The 20379-nt window shown below is 40.8% G+C and overlaps 2 protein-coding genes across 2 annotated transcripts; one reads left to right on the forward strand and one right to left on the reverse strand.

Annotated features, from left to right (window-relative positions):
* Window positions 1–474: 474 nt before the first annotated feature.
* MELLADRAFT_92746 (uncharacterized protein) lies at window positions 475–2800 on the forward strand (the record flags this gene model as incomplete). The annotated part of the gene is made up of 14 exons (XM_007415563.1): window positions 475–509; window positions 567–716; window positions 793–815; window positions 880–893; window positions 960–994; window positions 1079–1214; window positions 1305–1402; window positions 1487–1656; window positions 1748–1758; window positions 1820–1883; window positions 1949–2025; window positions 2185–2346; window positions 2421–2479; window positions 2602–2800. 14 exons carry the CDS (start codon window positions 475–477, stop codon window positions 2798–2800), a joined length of 1233 nt encoding a protein of 410 aa, XP_007415625.1.
* A 12457-nt stretch (window positions 2801–15257) lies between these two features.
* Window positions 15258–16698, reverse strand: MELLADRAFT_92747 (uncharacterized protein; the record flags this gene model as incomplete). The annotated part of the gene is made up of 3 exons (XM_007415649.1): window positions 15258–15293; window positions 15360–16546; window positions 16632–16698. 3 exons carry the CDS (start codon window positions 16696–16698, stop codon window positions 15258–15260), a joined length of 1290 nt encoding a protein of 429 aa, XP_007415711.1.
* Window positions 16699–20379: the final 3681 nt, after the last annotated feature.

The following is a 20379-nucleotide window of genomic DNA, read 5'->3' on the forward strand; positions in this document are numbered from 1 at the left end:
AGCTGGATGTTTTAGCCGAGAAACAGGCAGTTTGGAAGCTTGATCTAGCGTGATTCAACGTTTCTGGACCGCGAGTGGCCTCCAATCATACTGATATTGAATGCGCGCTTTTGCAACAGGGTGATACCAATTGTATCATTGTTCTACTTCCTCAGCTTCCTTGACCGTTCAAATCTTGGTTCGTGACCATGGTTTTTCCCATAATGATTGTTGGTCCTTGACTGATGACGGCGTCACGACTTGAACTTTACAGGAAATGCTTGGGTTGCAGGTACACATGTTTAAGTTCACGCACGTTCATTAGGTACTCGAGTTGACATTTGCTTTCCGTGAATCAGGACTTCAAGAAGGGCTTGGGTTGTCGGACCATCAATATTCTGTGGCATTGACGGTAACATACATGTAAGCAATTGACTTGGCCATGGAGCACCTTAGCATTATACCGCAACCAACAATTCATCGGCAGCTAATGCGATGTGCTTTCCTTTTGAACCATTAGTCCGTATATTGTAAGTGTTCCATGATACCTCGAGTGATCTGATTAGTGAATTGCTTTTGCTGACCAGCATTGCTGCTCAGATGGCTGAACTACCAGCGAATCTGTACCTCAAAAAGATTGGCCCCCACATCTTCCTACCAACAATTGTAACAATCTGGGGTATTGTTACCACGTTCCAAGGGTTTATCACCTCTTATGGCGGTCTGATCGCGACTCGGTCAGTTCTATCTCCAACTTAAGATACTTAGCAAGCTTTTCTCAACTGTTATTGATGCCATGAACATGAGTCACAGATTTTTCCTTGGTTTAGTCAAAGGTGAGCTATTCTATGCACATGGTTGGGTTCAAAGCTAACAAACATTCATCTTTGCTTGGAACAGGTGGACTGTTTCCGGTGAGTTGCGAAGGAACCGGTTTGTCCCAAACTCAATACAAAAATTGACTAACTGCATCAAAACAGGGCATAATCTTGTATCTTTCAACCTTTTATACTCGGTAAGGAAATTTGATCTCTACAAGTTGATATCGACCCATCATTCATGCATGTGTGTATTCTGCTCTGTTCTATGGTTATTACAGTCGCGAATTGCAGCTGCGCATTGCATTATTCTTCTCTGCAGCCTCGTTGTCAGGCGCCTTCTCAGGTTTATTGGCATTTGGCTTGATCCGTTTAGATGGAGCGGGCGGCCGGCCAGGGTGGGCTTGGATCTTCATTGTCCGTATCCTTGCGCTCAATTTATTGTTTGACCATCTGAGAATCAAGAATACCAGTCTCACACAATTTCCAACATGATTGATCCTCAAGGTCAAAGGTCTGTTTACCGTTCTGGGTGGCATTGCTGGCTATTTCATCATCCCCGCTACACCTACTGCGACCCGCCTCTTGAGTGCGAGACAGAAAGAGTCAGTTTCATTCGCCTGCATTTCGATTGAGTCATGCGTTGCCAGCAGTTTTATGCTTACCCAGGAAATGTATCTTTCATTCAGAATCATATTGAAGCGGTTAGAGAGAGATCAACCTTTGACAGATATAGATGAACAGTTTTCCTGGTGGGAAGTGTGGGCATCTCTCAAGAGCCCACACGTTTTACTCAACGTCGCCGCGTTGTTTGCATCGGGAACTTCTCTTTACAGTTTGGCTTATTTTGTACCAACCAGTTGCGTCCAAGCGGCAAGCTTCTGAACATTCCACACATTGATGATTTCTGACATGGGCTGCTTTCTTTTTTGATGCTTTTTTGAATCCAGTTGTCAACAGCGTAAGCTTTCTCCGTCCTAGTGACGCTTATGCCATTCTGATCTGCTTTCTTCTACGTCCAGCTCGGATACGATTCACATCAAACACAGCTGATGAGCGTACCTCCATTTGTGGTGGCTTTTGTTTGTACGTAAATTTCGTGCAATTTATAAACCACTATCTTTTGCTGATTATATGTATTTTAAACTCAGTCATGTTGGCAACTGCCTATTTTTCGGATCGCTTGGAAGCCAGAGGGGCTACAACGTGCGGCGGTGCAATCCTCGGAGTAAGCCAAAGCTTGAACTCAAAATCTCTCATCCCATCCGTGAAATGTTTACACAGTTGCTGATTTACATTGAATTGGTCTTCGCGTTTGATTTCAAATGTAAATCACCAGTTTATTGGCTTCATCATGCTCTTTCGATCAGATCCGTCCCAAACCAAGGTCAAATACGCCTCACTATTTTTATGCGTGCCTGGAATTTACTCAATACCACCCGCTGCGGCTGCCTGGCTATCAAATAATAGCTTTGGTCATTATCGGAAAGCTGTCTCCATAGCTGTTGGGTTTGTTTCCGCTAATGGTGGAGGTATTTTGAGTACCTGGGTAAATCTGTCTCATCTGGTCTCCTGAATCTCAAATCGCTCTATCTAACGTCGCCTATCATCTTGCCATGGTAGCTGTTCCCTCATTCCGAGAGGCCCAAATTTCGCAAAGCCTGCATTATCAACATCACATTGTGAGTGTATTTGATCTCTTAGATTATGTCTTTTGTTCCCTGCCACCAAATAATCGTGATCGCTGAAGCAGAATTTGACTATCTTAGTTCTTCATTTTCCCATTTGTCATCCTTGAAATCAGTTGTGGTGCCACTGTCTTCTTTACAATCATGAACCTGTGTTGGCTTCGCTATGCCAACGTTCGAAAAAGGGATAGGCGAGATAAATTGCTCAATGGCTATCAACTTGACGCAAGTCACTCAAAGGTTGATTCTGCGGAATACATTCGCGCGTGGAGAGAACTTGGGGATCAACACCCTGACTTTATTTACACCTATTGAAAGTCGATGTTCACATAATACTTACTCTATACCGACATTATCTTTTGCTAGATGATCCTACACTCAAATTTGAAGTGAAGTAAGAGGAGTATGGTTATAGTGTTACATCAGTAGTAGTGTACTAGAGGTGCTTTACATATATAGAGTTCAACTTCTACGTCTCCTCTCTTTCTTTTCTTCTCTTGAGAATTCCTTTACCTCCTTTTTGTTCTCAGTAGATCTTAGTGTCAATAGTCTTGTATAGCAGTATCTTTTCAGGAAATATATTTAGGTGCTTGTTCTGTCTGGCTACGGCTGTTGAGAATAGAGAACCATTAAAGGTCACATATCATGCAACATTTTGGAGAGTACATCCCATGATTCCTTTGTGATAAAATGTATTTCTCACACTAGAACAGATTTTCAGATCAAAGAGGAGAGGTAAAGAAGAACCAATCCTATCTACAATCTATTCTAGAGTATATAAATCAAATATGCTAATAGAATATAAAGCTATTTAGAGTGAAATATGATCAGGGGATAATATATAATGATGTAATTAGAACTGGCACATGTATAACATCATAACACTTTATCTAATCATTTTACCATGCCCCTGGCATGTCTACTTACTCTTTCATTGTCAGCAACCAAGTCTCTTTACAAGAGATCCAAAGGTACTCCAAGTACAATATTAGCGGTGTACAAACCTACGACCCAACTTGAAAACCCATGAGAAAAACCCATGAAAACCCAACTTGTTTTTAGTTTTTTTTGACGGGTTTTTTTGATGGGTTGCCCTCAAAAGGTTTGAACACCCCAGCCCCCATCACAGCCTAAAACAGTACAGTCACAGCTCCTGTCATCACTTGATGCCTTGATTTTACTTCACATCACTTGTCTTGCATCGACCACATCCATGACTTTTCTTCAAAATCCACTTGCTTGTTTGATGAGGGTGTCCCTCATGAAGTACAATGCCGATGCCAATGCCAACAACGGCAATTTAGACAAGAATATTACTTGTAGAAGTCTACTCATTCTCAAAAGTTGATTTAGACATGTTTCTTTTTGAAATGAAACAATCTCTTTTGATTTCTTCACATTGCAAGAGTTGAAACAAACTAAAGAAACCGATCTTATATAGCAGAGTTTAATAAAAGGTATTCAAAGATAATCGATTAAAATAAAAAAGATTGAAACAAGTCACTCTCTAGAACTAACTTCAATTTTTGGTTGATTGATTAAGGTAAAAAATGAAACTATTTGATAAGCCAATAAAGGAGCTGTGGATGATAAAACATTATCACCTATTCCTAGTATCACTTCTTCACGAGGAAAATGATTAATTGAAAAGTTGAATGATATGAAGAAGAAGTCGACCGAGATCGAATTTATAATAATGATGAACTTGTTAATCAAATCAAATCTAATTGTGTTATATCTTTTACATAAAAAGGTTTTTGCAGCTTGACATTCATCTTTGAGATTGTGATGTTTTCTTTTGTGGCCAATTCGGTAGCTCGGTTAGTTGTCATCATTTTGGACATCTCTTAGGAGGAGTTGAAGCTAATTTGTTCTTGAGATTTTGTAGCATGAGTTCCAGGAGTTGATGGGGATGTAAGACTGTTTGGTGGAAGGTTTCTGGACAGTTTGGAGGTGTTGTGTCGGCAAGGAAGGGGGATGTTGGACTCAGCTAATTTTCTTTCTTTGATGGGTGATCAGATTTAGCCAATTTCAACCCATGAGAAAAAACCCGTCAAAAAAACCCAAAAACAAGTTGGGTTTTCATGGGTTTTTCTCATGGGTTTTCAAGTTGGGTCGTAGGTTTGTACACCGCTATTTAACAAAAATCAGATACAAAAAAATTAAACTACAACTTAGAGGTCTAGTATCAAAGATCCACAAAAAACAATAAAACAAAATTATTTAAGAACAACTTACCAGTCTAGTTTCATAGACCCCAGAATCTGAATACCAGAAAGAGCAAACAAGTGAGCAAGAATCCAGAAGATCTCAAGACACTTGTTTACTACCAATATGAGGCGCATGAGACCTCACCCAAATATCTACATGGAATTCCAAGCAACATGAGAACTGGTGTCCTCCACCATTCCCAAAAGAGAACAAGGCAGAATAGACACCAAAGAAAACCCCAAAGGTTCTCCTTGCCCAACACCTTAGACAGGGACACCAGTTGCCACAAGGATATCCCAATCCGGAATGAATAAGAGCACACAAGCTGTAAGATTTTAAGACCTACTGGTGGAGGGATAGCCTCCGCAACCACAAGTTGGCAGGACAAGCGCAAGAGTATAAATAAGATGCTTCACCCCTACAAGAAGAGGAGCATCAGATTTCACCACCACCTTTTTTTGCGTAGATCCACCTATCTTAAAAACCCCGTCCTCAAGCTTGACTTCTTCACTAATGCCTTTTAAAACTAGTAATCTTTGTTAGTCCCAGTCCAGAGACCATCCAGTCTGTTAGAAGATTCTCTTTCAAACATACCTCAAAATCTATCCTAGCTTGCTCAAGCTTGTCCCAAATTCTCAGCAACTTTAGTCAGTTCCCTCAGAGATTTGCCTCCATTCACAGCCCCCATTGACTAGGCTCTGGCAGGCCAGAGCCTACCAGAGCCTACCACTGACTCCATGAAAGATTCATGAAAGATTCAGAAGGATTTCAAAATGACTTCAACATAATATCATGTGGGGCCATTTGCCTGTCCAACCACCAAAATTCCAATGTCATCATATGATGTCATAAATCTGTACGCACCTGCTCCTGTATTAACAGATCAAGAATATATAGTCTATTAAACTTTACCATGTAAATTGACTGAGTTATTGAGGTTTGAAAAAAAATCACGGACAAAAAATACAATTTTTGTACTATACACAAGACTGGGATGTTGAATATCTTCAATCTTTGTCAATATACATATACATTAAATTTGATTATATTTTCCGCACTATGTTTCTCCACATTTCTGTTCCCTGCAGCCTTTGTCTATGGGTAGTATTTTTATACGTAATTGTGGATTATATACAGAAGTTGGATTTTCTGAAGTTCTTTGACCTTGAGGCAAATTGTGATGAATTGTAGGGCCCAAATTGGGCACAAATAGACTGATATGCATGTAAATAATAATTTCCAAAAGTTTCTGCATCAATTCATTCATATCCTTCCTAGAATCAACAAATCAGGGAAATATTGGACTGCTCATGTAGAATTCACATTTACATATAGAAATATGCCTTTTGGACAAAGTCTGGAAAAATAAAAAATCTAGAAACATGTATTGTACAGTTGAATATAAAATGGACGCCACTATTTGGCGACCGCTTTTTTTGACTCGACGCCCGCAGGTCGGATAATTGGTTATACGTTGCCCTCATTCGGTGGCATTTGCGCCCGCTTTCAACCTCAGCACCCTGTTTCACACTACCCACCCTTTGCACTCGCATAACTCTCCTTTGACTCTATCAGAAACCTCACTTACTTGTATGCTTTGTACTTCTGTGTCACTCTCGACTATGAGACAGAAACACTTAGATCATTTATTTCATTCAACAAAACCAAAACAACAAGCGATAACAAGTTAAGAAAGACATTCATTCCATTTGACAGTCATTCCATTTAGTGTGTATAATTTTGTATAAGTTGTGAAAGTTGGAGCCAGAGCGAGCGGGTAATTCATTCATTAAAACAGACTTTTAAAGACAAACAAGCAGGTTGACAACAAGCGGCCAGACGGAGTTATAAGTAGTTAAACCACATTTAAAGATGTATGCATGTTATATATAAGTGCGCGCGCAAAACACCATAAACCGTGTGTAAGATTTGACGAGAGCGAGACAAGTAGCACAACAAATGAACAATAAAAAACAAACTTTTTGAGGACAAGTACCTCACCTCACTCACTGATCCACCTACCTAATTGAAGTTGATACTTTTTGATCCAAACAGGTATGGTGGTTGAATCAAGCACAGCTTTGTTGCGGCGCATGCCAAAAACTTCCGGAAACCGCACCGAAGAAACATCCTTGAACCCCCAACTCACAAAGTGGTTTTGATTGTTTGAACCCTTTTAATTGACAAAATCCAGTACAGTTGGGCCCTCATTGAAATTGTTTGGGAGTGTGCGATAAGAGAAGAACGTGCTGGAGCATCCCTTTCACGGATCCAGGATTATCATAGGCCGATCGTAAGCACTAGCTATGATATAGCCCATATACGGCATCTGTACCCAGTATTGGTAGGAGCATTTGTGTTCCTCGTAATCCAGGCGGAATTGGAGATCTTGAACTACCTCAGCGCCAAAGGATACATTTCTATGAGTCATCATTCCCGTGCGAATTGAAGGTGGAGCAATCAAACGCTCATGATCTTGAGCATGGGTTGACAACTCAGACAGCAATTCTAACGTCCACATACGAGTGTTCAGCTGGATTGCCAATAGATGCTGCTATAGCAAGGTATCCGCAGTTTCCAAAGGGTGGAGGGTTGATGATCAAGATAACAAAAGGAACCATTTTTTAGGGAGCTGCTTCAAAATAAGTTGATCTTCTGACAAAGCGAGTGGACTCTTCTTGCAGACACGGCTTGATGAGGGTGGAAGGGCTAGGTGCAAAGAACCGCCTTCTATTGAAAAAACTGCAGATCCATATTCACAACTCGATTCGAGGTTCGTCCTGACTTTGGGATCACTGGAAGGCATCTTGAGATCCTCGCCAATGAGCAATAACCCAAGTTCGGGCACCAAAACACGACACAGTAAGTAGTTAGGTGAAAGCGGGGCGGCAGTACCAATATCCAATTTGATTTTGGAGGAGTCTGATAAAAACATATTGCTCAAGGTGTGGATCATGACCTCATAACCAAGGGGGCCGTAACTGATCAAAGAAGAGATGGGTTGCTTTAGTTATAGATGCCCATCTTGTAAAGATGTACATGGAGACTCACTATCCGGGCTGTTCCACTTCGAAACCATCAAATTCACCTGACATACTAAAGATGTACCATTACTGCGCTTTGAACTTACTTTTTGCAATGTTGAGGAAATAAGAAGGGTGTTTTTGTTGAATAATGTTGTGAAGGTGAGATTTGTGCTTGCGGATGCGGCTGTAGGAAAGTTATCACTCAGTCATCATGATTCTAAGTAGAATAGAAAGAAAGGTCACTTTGCCAACGTTGTAAAGTCAATATGAAGTGGCCAACCCTCCCGTTTTCCTGCGGGTATGACATCTCGCTCAGCCCGATGAAGTCCACAAAAACAGATCTGATGGTCCCATTTCTCAATAGAGTTTTGAGATCTTACATTCAATTTAGCATTCATCGGGTGAAACTTAGAAGAGATTGTTTGATTGATCAATAGTACAATTGGCTTGTGAATTATCAATTGACAAATTTGGAGCCAAGGCGTTTGAAAAGACAATGAAAGTTTCTGGGATGGATAGCTATGTGGATATGGCCATGGTTGTCCATTGCAAAGGATCTCCTTTCATTTGAGATGTGCACAAACACTGATGAATGTTGCTATCTTTTGTTCCAGACTCATTGCAATTGCTTGTCATCCAGCAGGTGCACAGTTCTTCACCCTCCTCTTCACTTCCGTTCCAAATCCAATCCGTGAACTCATGATTCAGACTGTGGTACACTGTTGTTCTATTACATCTTTGATATTCTTGTATGGATCATTGACACTGGGCTTTAATATTCTGACAAAGAAGGAAGGCTTTTTAGAGACTGTGATCCAATTGGAAAGGATAAAGTTTGACAAATCACTCAAATATGTAGATTGTGAATGGGGTATTATGAGTGAGAGTATGATATGAAAGATGAGGGGTTGTCAGCTTGGAGATCTCATAAAATTGTCAAAGAAAGAGTACAAAGATAGGAAATAAGAAGATGTATGTTGAAAAAAAGATGGTCATGAAGAATTACAATCCAGAAAGAGAACTCCAAGGAACTTCATTTGGGATTTTAAACAAAATGTGAAATTACAAATTGAATCAAACTGAAACAAGACAATTCCCATCAATTGTTAACTAAAACAAATAAACTTTCTTGACAAGTCAATTCTATAAAATCAATACAAATCTCTAAACTTTTAAATCAATGATTATGTCCTTTATGAGGATCATGTGAAGTTTTAGATGATTTGATTCAGCAAGTTCAATAAATTCATCATAAGCTAAAATAGAACAAGAGATTGTAGATTCTTGAACAATTGAACGAGTCATTGAAGGCGAGATTGATTTGATTGGTAACAGTGATAATCAATTTGAATATAGTTCCTAGATGAAATGAAAATCTTATACACTGGATCAAAGAGAAAGAAAAATCAAAAAAGGTCAATGTCTTTGGAATGGTGCATGAATGATCGTAGGAAAATAAACTCAACTGTAATGAAGAGGTGATGAGAGTTGTCTTGATGGGCTATCAGTGAGATCTTGATCAAGATTGAAGAAAGTTTCTTTGGTTTCAGGATTGATGAAAGGATTGATTTGATCAAATGAGGATGTTTAGATACAAACACTTTGGATTCCAACCTAAAGGAATCATTCAAAAAATAACAAGATAATCAGCTATAAGGTAATGAAAAAGAACAAGAGAATCACACTTCCGCTCTATAACCATGACCAACCACAATAAAACCAGAATGACCGATTTCATGCCCATTTTTTGAATTTGATCAAATTCACCAATTTGATTTAAAATTTTGCCCAACTATCTGAGATTTTAGTCATACATAGGTAGATTAATAGTGATTTTATGAGGTGAGACCAAAGATTTTTGATCTTCAACTTGACAATGTGGTTGTTGATCATGTTGTGTTTGATGTGGATGAGGATTTGGAAGTTGATGTGGTGGTGGATGAAATTGTGATGAAGTCAATTGTGGTGGTAAGAATGGTCCATAGGTATTTATGTACATATAAAGGCGTGCAATTGATCGCAGGGATTGGTTTCCCGGTTAGCCAATGGTCCGACAGGAGAACCGTGATGAGGCACCAAGCCGGAGGAGAGATATCATCGAAGGTGTGACACAAGGGTTATGTGTGTGTCGGATTGTGAAATGTCTGAGTCTCAGTTGCTGAGACTCAGTCTTGAGCCTCTCAATAATAGCCCTATGTTCCCAAAAGTTTAGAGGATTGGCTGAACATGCAGGGCTGTTCATTAAGACTCAAATACTGTGCTAAGATGGTGGAACAATGCATATCTGAGCTGCTCAGATAGAAATTGATTGCAATGCAGGCTGGAGACAACTGCAAGACTCTGACTCCCCTCGATGTCAAGGGGGGATCTGGCGGTCCTTGTGCTTGGGACATAAAGTGGTTTGGGTCGAGATGCGGGTATTGGAGGACTTAAACAGTAGTTTGTGTCAAAATGAGGGATTCAGAGGACGTAAACAGTGTTTCAAGTTGAGATGAGGGTATTGGAGCATGTGGACGTTGTGGTGATCAATTTAAGGGATCAATCAAAAAAATTCATTACTAGTAGTTTACCAGTTCACCAAAAAGTTTAGCAGGGAAGAAAAATTCAAAATGGAGGTTTTTTTGGATCAATTGAAGCTCTTATGGGCTTATGTATTGGTCATTGGGTTAACATTACATCATTTTATTTCATGTTACTTATTAAGATCATTAGAGTGCATTCGCAAACTTATTACAAAAAGAAAGAAAGAAAAACACAAGAAAAATTCAAAAATATAGGTATAGAGGTTGGAAAATGGTTTTTAGGGTATTAATAATAAAGTTATGGGTATTATGAGGTTAGGATATGAAAGAAAAACATTATATTATACTGTAATAATTTTGATCTTGAAATTTGATAAGAAGAAACAGAAGTTATTAGGGAAAAGGTACTTTTTCGAAGTTGGTAAACAAGGGGTATACATGTAGTTTGCATATGTAATGGTGGTAATAGTGGAATTTAAGGTTGCCAAGAGGATTTTCCGGGATTTTGAAGGTTATAGAGGATGATTTCATGTTACATGGACAAGAAAAAGAGAGTAGCAGCTGTGAAAAGTGAAGAAAATGGGGGAATATTGTCAAAAATGAAGGTTTTCAGCTAATTACATATGTCAAATGAAGTCATATTAGGTTGGTAGATAGCTCATTCAACGCAGAAGTGCGGATTACATAATGTACAAACTTTGAATCATTAGTAGCAGAGGTCTATGTAAAAAGTTATAAGGCAAATAAGAAATTGGTGTGAATCTCAAATTTACAGTCACAAGTCAACATGTAACACTAAAAACCTTAACTTCACAGCTCAATATCTTACTCATCACTCATCAGAAATAGGTCATATGGGGGTGATAAATGATCAGTATCCCGAGGACTACAAGATGCACCTTAGTAATCAAAAATCGGACCTCATCTCAAAAAATTTGTAATCTCAAAATTTGGTTTTCAGATAGTCTACTTACATTGCGTCATCATAGGGTTTTTAGGGATTTCTGGGCGGATTTGATTGGTTTTGAGGCTCTTGACCATCATCAAAGTTGGAGTACATTGTTATATATACTTTGAGATGATTCTTGGACTGTTGTTCCCCTTTTTTCTTTATCATTTACGCAGTTATTATCTTGTTTATCATCATAAACTTATTTTAATAGTACCTGGTCACTTCAATACACCCTTTATTATAGCTATAAAGAGAAATTTACTTTAGTGTTACAGTCAAAAAGACTTATTGGGAATAATATCATTAAGATATTGCTTATTTTCTTTTGTTATCATCTGGGAATAACACTATAGCAGTGTTGATAGTAATAAAAACTGTGCTTTTGACGTTAAAATACGTGTGAAAGTTATATTTCCCTGGTGCCTTATCTGTACTCAATACAACAGTTTCTCTTTCTGATTGTGTTGTTTTAGAAGAGCCATCCTTAAACAACTTCTACTAGTCATTTTTATTAGTAGATTATCCTCTTCCAGCTATGTATAACCCTTGTTGGGTTATAAGTTCTACAATGTGAACAGTGTCTTGAGTCAAAATGAGGGTGTTTGAGGACATAAAAATGGTTGTGAGCGTCAGACATTGCATGTGTTGAAATGAGGGTATTGGAGGACGTAAACCTCTGATAATGCCCTCATTTTAACTCAAACCACTGTTTATGTCTTCCAATACCCTCATATGACTTGAAACACTTTACGTCCTCTGAATCCCTCATTTTGACTTAAACCACTGTTTATGTCCCACTGTTTACGTCCTCCAACATGCCCATTTTGACTCAAACCACTGTATATGTCCTGCAGATCCCTCATTTCAGCTCAAACCACTATTTATGTCCTCCAACACCCTCATTTTGACTCAAAACACTGTTTAAGTCCTCCAACACCTGCATTTTGACTTGAAACACTGTTCATTTCCTCCAAATCCCTTACTTTGACTTGAAACATTCTCTTTTGGAAGATAATTTTTTTTATACGTGGTTCTTGATTACCTGTATGACCAGTCTTGAGTTGTAGGTGCTTGATTTTTAGCGCCTACATATGCCAACATGTTAGCAGGTGCTTATTTTACCAGAAAAATAAATGCAGGAGCTCAAAAATAGCAACACATTTCAAATCAGACATGTAGGCGCTCGAAAAGCACATCTATATTCTATTCTATGTAGGCATAATTTTTGAGCGCCCACATTTCAAATTCCCACAGATTTTTGATGTAGGTGTTGGAATGTAGGCACTTTTTTGTGGGAAACACCTATGTAGGCGCAATTTGGGAAGCACCTACATGGATTTTTTGCCGGCTGCAAATAGCAACAGCCACAATATATATGGGGAACAGTACAATGATCTTTGTCCTGGAAGGCTTTTTTGAAGTTGCTTGAAGTATCATACTCAGCATCAACTCACCAAACAATTTCTGACACTTTTTCTGGTTTTTGACCGCTCACAGGAGTTCAAAGCATATGGAAAAATCAAGACAGATCAGAAATGCCATTTGTGATGTGTGGTGTTTTTTTCTGGTTTTTTGGTGCCTTTGTCTTTGATAGATGCAAGGTGTAACATAAGATATGTTCTCTGTTTGCCCCACAAATTAAAAATGTATTTTTGGTGATAAATGCATCATATTTTGAAGATAATTATCTCTGAGACATGGCCAGATAATGTATTGTCTTTTGATAGTTAGTGCAATCACTTTAATTTACACTGAGTACAACACCCCCGCCAATCTGCCTGAGATAGCGGTAGCACAGCGCCCTCGCTAGCAATTTTATTGGATAGTGTGTCTTGACAGTGGCTATAGCTATGGTCAAACCCAAAAAAATATAGTGCTTTTTGGATGCACTCTGCATAGCAATACTTTGCAGTGCTATAAGGCACCATAGCGCAACAGAGCGCCTGGAAACTCATAGCGCCCCAAGTGAGTCCGAGCGCCACCCTTTCAACCTTGTACAGTACTATGTCGCTGTCAACCTCACATATTGCCAAAGCCAGCAGATCAACAACCCTTGATCTCAACATTCAATCACCTTTGTAGCCAAATCACAGCAAAGTCAACCCCTTAATCATCCGCAATTGTCGCATGAAGTCATTGGAATAGCTAGTTATTCAGCCTGAAGATCTCAAAAGTTTCACGCTTGACTTTGCGACCGACAATCACACTTCATCCACACATCGAATTACCCTTTGGCCTATACCCACTCACCAACTTCAAAGTGTCAGATGGATCAAGCATCAGATTAATTACCCAATCAATTACCTGCTACCACCAAGAAGCAAGATTCTGATGTAATATTTGTTGAACAATATTTATACTCTTTCTGATTTATCAAAAAAGAAATGATATAAAGCTTTTGAGAATAACATATGAAAACAAATTGATGCATCAAAAAAGGTTGTTTTTGAAATAAACGAGGTGAGGATTCTTTCAAGATTCTTGATTTAAGATTCTCAATTTGATCAAAGTTGAAGGAAACTATTTGAATGAGTTGTATCGTCTTCTTCTCCAAATTGTTCTTGATCTGAGCATCCATTCATATGCTTGTTCAGTTTAGTATGAACTTCATCTTTACTAAACATTATACCAAATGCATCCGGAAAGGTTTTGTTACAAGCCATAGGATAAAAAGCCAAAATAAAAGATGACTAATTAATCGGCTCAACGGCTTGCTCTTGTATATGCAGAGGCGAAAAGTAGATAAGTACAAAGATCCATTGTAAGACTAGATACAGGAAGCTCCTGGTCAAGGATATAATGTCACAGTTAGCAATTCAAGGAAATAGGTGCGGAGACAGGAGACAATGTCAGTTAGCATTCCAAGAACATAGTCATCAAGTCAAATAGGGGAGGCTTGGCTGCACCTCTCACATCGGACGGTATACTTTCAAAAGGCTTGGAACAAGGAACAGGGAGCGAGAGCCAAACAGTCTGAGAATGCAAAGGAGAATTGGGAGAAGTCCCATTCATTGTTACTAGCCCTATTGGCGGCGGGCGCCGCACAGCCTACTTTAAGAGACTATTACATTGACACAGGTGCGCTCAGAATAAGACTGCTCAACAGACTCTGGTGCCTCCGCAGTTCACTGCTTTTCCTCAGTTCGTTGAACATTTCTCCCAAACCTTATCAAATCTCTGAAACTCACAATTGGCCGCTTAACCAATCAACTCACGTCATAGGCTCAGGTTGCTCAGGCACACTTCGACAGTAGTAGACCAACTCCTTTGATTCCTAACACTGCAAATATAATGTGTTTCTCTAAGGTGAAAAATGATTGAACTTAATGCACAAAATGATTAATAATGCAGATTTGATGCATAAAAATGTAGATTTAATGTAGATTTAATGCACTTTTAATCATTTTTTGAATTAAATGTAATCATTTTTCACCACAGAGAAACACATTATATTTGCAGTGTAATACCTGCACTATAATGACTTGCAGATCATGTACCACCAGTCTTCATGACCGCTCTGTGATCAATCCTGTCTACCATGCCCTGACTGTGAGACCTGCAATAGTGAACCAGAAGACATTTTCACGCACTGTTCAACCACATTGGCTCTGACACCTTAACAAACGTAACTTGTTGAGGCGTGTTGGTGTTCCAATTCTATTGCCACAAATGCTCACATTGCGGCGTCCAACAATTATATTACCTAGGTACCGAACAGAACCTAACACAATACATCGCTACTAAAGTCAGAAAAATGTACCTTGCTTGCTGGTCATAACCCACATAACATTGATCTTGCAACTCGGAACCCAAAATAACAATAACACCCCAGGCCCCCACGCATGTTGAGTAAACTTGAGCCACACAATCCCTTTGATCACCAGGACCCTCTATCGCAACCTCTTAGAGAAAATGGCCTCCGCCTGTTTGTTGACCAGTACGCGCTATAGTAGTGTTGCAGAAACAATTCACAATTTCAGGCGGGGGTCATTACAGGAACAAATTTGCTAGGGTGCTTACAATCAATTGTTCCCCAAAACAATCAAGGAATTTGAATCGATTTAGTCATCCTGATTACCAGAGCTCCTCAATATATCCTATGGAATGTCGTATCAGGGGGTTAGGCACAATCAATTCAGGAAGCACAAAAGAAAAGTGCTCACCAACAGCTCATGATAACCACCTACATAACTGAAATGGCATGTTATGTTATATTCTTTGAAGCACTTCACTATCGCTGGATCCTTTGTTCTGCCATCGTATGTCAGGAAGACGATATGCTTGAAATTGACAGGTAATGTCACCGAGGTACTGTACTTGCATTTCAACACCCTGCGCCAATAACCAACGGAAATATGATACCCAGTGACCAGTACTTGCATATGTTCAAAGAACTTTGAATGTAGCCAATTGAGGTCCTTTCCCATGGTGTTTGAACACGTAAGACGAATGATTCGAAGATTGGGAAAGTCCAGATCGTGAACGTTGATAGGATTAGAGCCAGGAGTAACGTCGGTCAACAGAACTTCGACTGATTGTCGAACCGCCAGAATCATTAAAGCAGTCTCGTGATTATGGAAATTATGTTTGTATTCGAGACATTTGATGTTTGTACCTTGGTTCTCGCAAACACCCACAATGGCATCGTAATTAGCAGGACTACATGACGCCGCCAGATGTTCAAGCTGAGATAGTGATCCGCGAGCCAGGTCTAATCGGTCCATTGAGCCTATCTGTAGTGACATTGATCGTAGATTGACTGTTGCATCCAGTAAACTCTTCAATGAGTTTGAGTTGTCCGACATGTTACTTGCAGTCAATCCAATAATGTTCAACACCTCGAGATTATGAACCTGATGCACAGCGGCTATTATTCCTGATCTGAATCCCACTGTTCCCTTGAACCTGAATGATTGATCAGTTAAAGTGGGTGCAGATACCTGGATGATGTTCGCCACGTGCCGCATCAAAGAAGAATTGGTGTTGATCAGATGGTTCCTTGGATCAAGTCGTGAACCGAGGGTCGGCTTTAAATGATTCGCCCGGGTTGAAATCACATCAATATCAGGATATAATAAGCAATCAAATGATAATGCACGGAACCTCGCCATGTTTGAGACCAAGAAGGAGTCGTCTAAGCGTCTTGATAATGTGTTGATCATGAAATGCGATGTTAACCGAATGCTCCTGTAAACGTGCGGAATCACCGCGATTGCCCACGCCTTACCGATCAAGCGCAGATCGAGTAGGTTTGATACCACCTCAGGTTCTAAGTAAGAGTGATCGAAAGAGTCTAAGATAGTGATATATCTGCCGGGACATGAGTCGATGAGACATTGCAGAATAATTCCTATGATTTCAATCGGTAGCGAGGTGATCAGTGACATGATCAAAGCTTAGGGCAAGGGAGGTAGAAGCTTGAGAGGGGATTAGACCTTGGCCAGCGACTCGCTTTGCTTCTTGAACAAACTGATAGCAGCAAACATTCTTGATACTGATCATTGGGGCGTGAAGACGCTGATTGGGGTCCCCAGCCGTAGAGGATCGTTTTCACACGCAAACAATCCCATCGACATGATACCACATTGGACACCTGGGCGCATAGGGAAGTCAGTTATGGGCAACTTAAACAGAATTCATGACCGGAGAGTAGAGTGAAATACTCACTTTATTTGACATGACACGCAAGGTCTGGGGTGTTTGCTCAGCAGCTCCAGAATTTCGAATGGACAGGTGGCAAGACAAATATTGAAATGAGGGACCGTGGCCAACCCGTTCATCCTCGAGACGGGCAATGTTTGCCTGCAATACACACGCACGATCTCATAGTACATGCTCACAGTCCAAGTGAAGCTGTTAACCAACAATGCAGATGCACACGCACGTGGTGCTATTAAAAAGTATCAACAATTCATGCAAGGCTAAGCATGAGACTCTCAACAATCACGTATTGTGTTAATACCACCCTGAGTTACGAAAATCCTTTCGCCATCCATGCAGTTAAGCACAACAATCCAGTGTTTGATATGGCGTCGCGAGATCATCACCAGTACCACCAACAATCAGCCACATCACAAATACAACCTCGTGGCTCAATGGTCTCAATAAGTCAAAAAGGTCAATCATGGTCATGGTACAAAAGTTGCGACCGCATGCTCTACACCATCATTTTGATAAGATGAACAATTAGATGAAAATCGATTAATCAGGAACCGTACAAAACACAAAATTTAATCACCTCAAAACCATTAACTCTCTAAGATTGAGTGGAAAACTATATTTTTAGTAGCCAAGACATCTTCATCCGACACAATGCACACGTGAACGTTAGCGGCAGAAGTACAGCGCGAAAGCGCAACATATAGTTGGCCATGAGTGAACACAGGATTTGGCAATAAGATTGTTACCCTCTGCAAACTCTGACCTTGACTCTTGTTGATGGTCATGCAGAAAGCCGGAACAACTGGGAATTGCAACCGGTAAAAGGGAATAGGGCAATTTTCATTGCCCTCATGATGCAGCCTCATTTTTGGTAAACTTATTGATGTACCGATCGATTCACCAGTCAAGATGCGACATTGTAAAGCATTGTCAGCATAATCCGTAATCAATAACCGTGTACCGTTGCACAAACCACCGGCCAATTGCAAATTCCGCAACACCATCACGGAGGCTCCGACCTTGAGACGCATTTCGTGAGACGGGAATCCGGGGAAATCAAAAGTGTTTAAGACGTCGACCGTCACAGGATTGCAGAAAGATTCATCCATAAGATCGACTGAAGTGGAAACATGATAGTCCCCAGGCAAAGAGTCCATTACGTATTCGTTTATGATTGACATCGTTGAGTTGAGAGGTGTTATGACGCAACGGATTGAGTATAAGTCCGTTAGTTCGGGCCAGTTCCGGCTTCTGACCAGGTCACCTGCTCCACGATACTCCGTATCAACTAAATCTGGGTCAAACTCCCGAGGCGGCCGAATAACTGAAACATTGCAATGCATCAGGTCCAGTACCGCAGCGTAATCTGTTTGCAAACGGCCTGAGCCTAGTTCCAATAACCAGGCAGCAAAGAGTTTGTTGGTAGGGTCGGGCTGCACACTATTACCACCTAAACAAATGTTCAGTGTCAGTGCAAATCGAGTGATACGTGACCACAAAAAGGAAGCCTTCAAACTGGCAGCAGCTTGAGCCATCAAGTTTGCTCTCCTGACGATAGGAAGTGTCTGCCGGAAATCACCAGCGAACAGAACCACTTTGCCCCCAAAGGGTACGTCGATTCCGGTTATGTCTCTTATCGTTCGATCAACGCACTCAATAGTGTGCTTGTGCTGCATCGCCACCTCGTCCCAGACAATGAACTTAATATCTTGAAGTTTCCGACCCACATGATCCCTACTCGAAACCGGGCAGGTTGATTCTTCATCAACAATGATTGGTATTTTAAATGCACTATGAGCCGTTCGACCATTCAATAGGAGGAGAGACGCAATGCCTGCTGCAGACACTGCTTCGAAAGGGATATGATTGCCGTTGCAGTAATGCAAAATACAATTCAAGACAAAAGTCTTGCCGGTACCGCCAGGACCATCCTGGAAAGCCATGTATGGTGTTCCATTGTTCAGTGCTTCCACGATTGGTCCAATGACCGACCGCTGCTCAACGGTTAACAGTTGTAGCATTGCATCGTGCTTGCGAACGCTCTCCCCCGGATCAACGGTATTGCTTCGATCAGTCCTGTCAACATCTGGAAGGTCCAATTCGAACAATAGTCTGTGATCGACCGCTCGTACGCCGACCGATTCAAGGGACGATTCCATTAACACGATAATCTTCTCAAGTTGAAACAATGCATAATTGTGGATTTGCTCAGGTGATGGTTTGATGCGCGGATTCAAGCGTTTGAGCTGGTACTCGCAGTCGTCTGAAAGGTTATCAATGTGCGCTGACCATAATCCGTCTGGGTCAGCAGGTGAGCTGTGACATAAAATGATCGCCAACATTCGTCTGAGCTGATGACCAGTTTTCCATACTGCAGCTTCACGAAGACTTCGATGATAATGCTGATCGCTTAATAACAGGCCCAGCTTATCCGCGGCTTCGCGATACGTGGGAAACGTAACACCATCAATTGTCCTGAGGTCTTGAAATGAAGTCGGACCTCGAATGTGAGAGAGCAGCAACCGAAGATAATAAACGTCGCCCCTTTTGATGTTTGCAAAGTACACCCTCCCTACTGCAATCGCACCATTCTTCCGAGTTGTTAATTTCTTGGTCTTCTGGTCCCAAACAAAATGTTTTGGCACCTCTTGGTATTTTAATGACCGAACAGTTGTGTTTGATCCGCGCAGTTTAGTGTTCTCCTTACAAAGCCTGAAAAACTCGGTCAAGGTTGTCCTTGCGGCTCGTCCGGTTTCAATCGCCCTTCGTAACCCAGCTTCATCTTGGAAGTAGACCGTTTGATTATCTTTGGTGTGTAGAGCCAAGCGCTGGACAGGCGGGTATCGACCTGCGATTGGGTACTTAAGCAGTCGCCAAATTGCTGAACCAGTATGTTAGTGCATGCAACTTTAAACTACATATTGGTCACGAGCTCACCTTCAGGAGAACTGATGAATCGTGCATTAAGGTACGCCAGTATCTCATCCGGGGTCTCATCGCCTTCAAGCCGAGCCATCGTTCTGTCATGCCCCTTTAATATGTACTTGAAAAGGTATTTAATAGCTCTGATGCTCGCGGCTACTTTGACATTGATGTGGCATTTATACTTAAGGAGCAAAAATCGATTATAAGGGACGACATGCCCATTATTGTACTTGAATGAACCTTTGGTAAAATGCCTGCCATTATCGGGCCGCTTGTAAGTGGGGTAAGAGTCCTCGGCCAAAGATGTGGTCTCCATAAAAGGTCTTGGGAAACCGCAAGTACATTCTGAACCATTCCAACATGGGAATTTTCGACAGGGTCCGTGTAACATGTGTTGGGTGACCAGGTCGTACATCTGTGACTCGGTTTCTGGGTTAGGTAATTGAGCAGAAATCAAACAATCCACGTCTTCTGTGGTTACTGGTTTCGATCTGCCGTCCAAGAACAGTATTAGATGACAATGAGGCAGGCCTCTTTTCTGGAATTCAATCGTATAGACATACGCAACCACCACCCCCAGCCTGTCCCGTTTGATCA

Source organism: Melampsora larici-populina, assembly GCF_000204055.1.
Source record: "Melampsora larici-populina 98AG31 unplaced genomic scaffold MELLAscaffold_52, whole genome shotgun sequence".
NCBI lineage: Eukaryota > Fungi > Basidiomycota > Pucciniomycetes > Pucciniales > Melampsoraceae > Melampsora > Melampsora laricis-populina.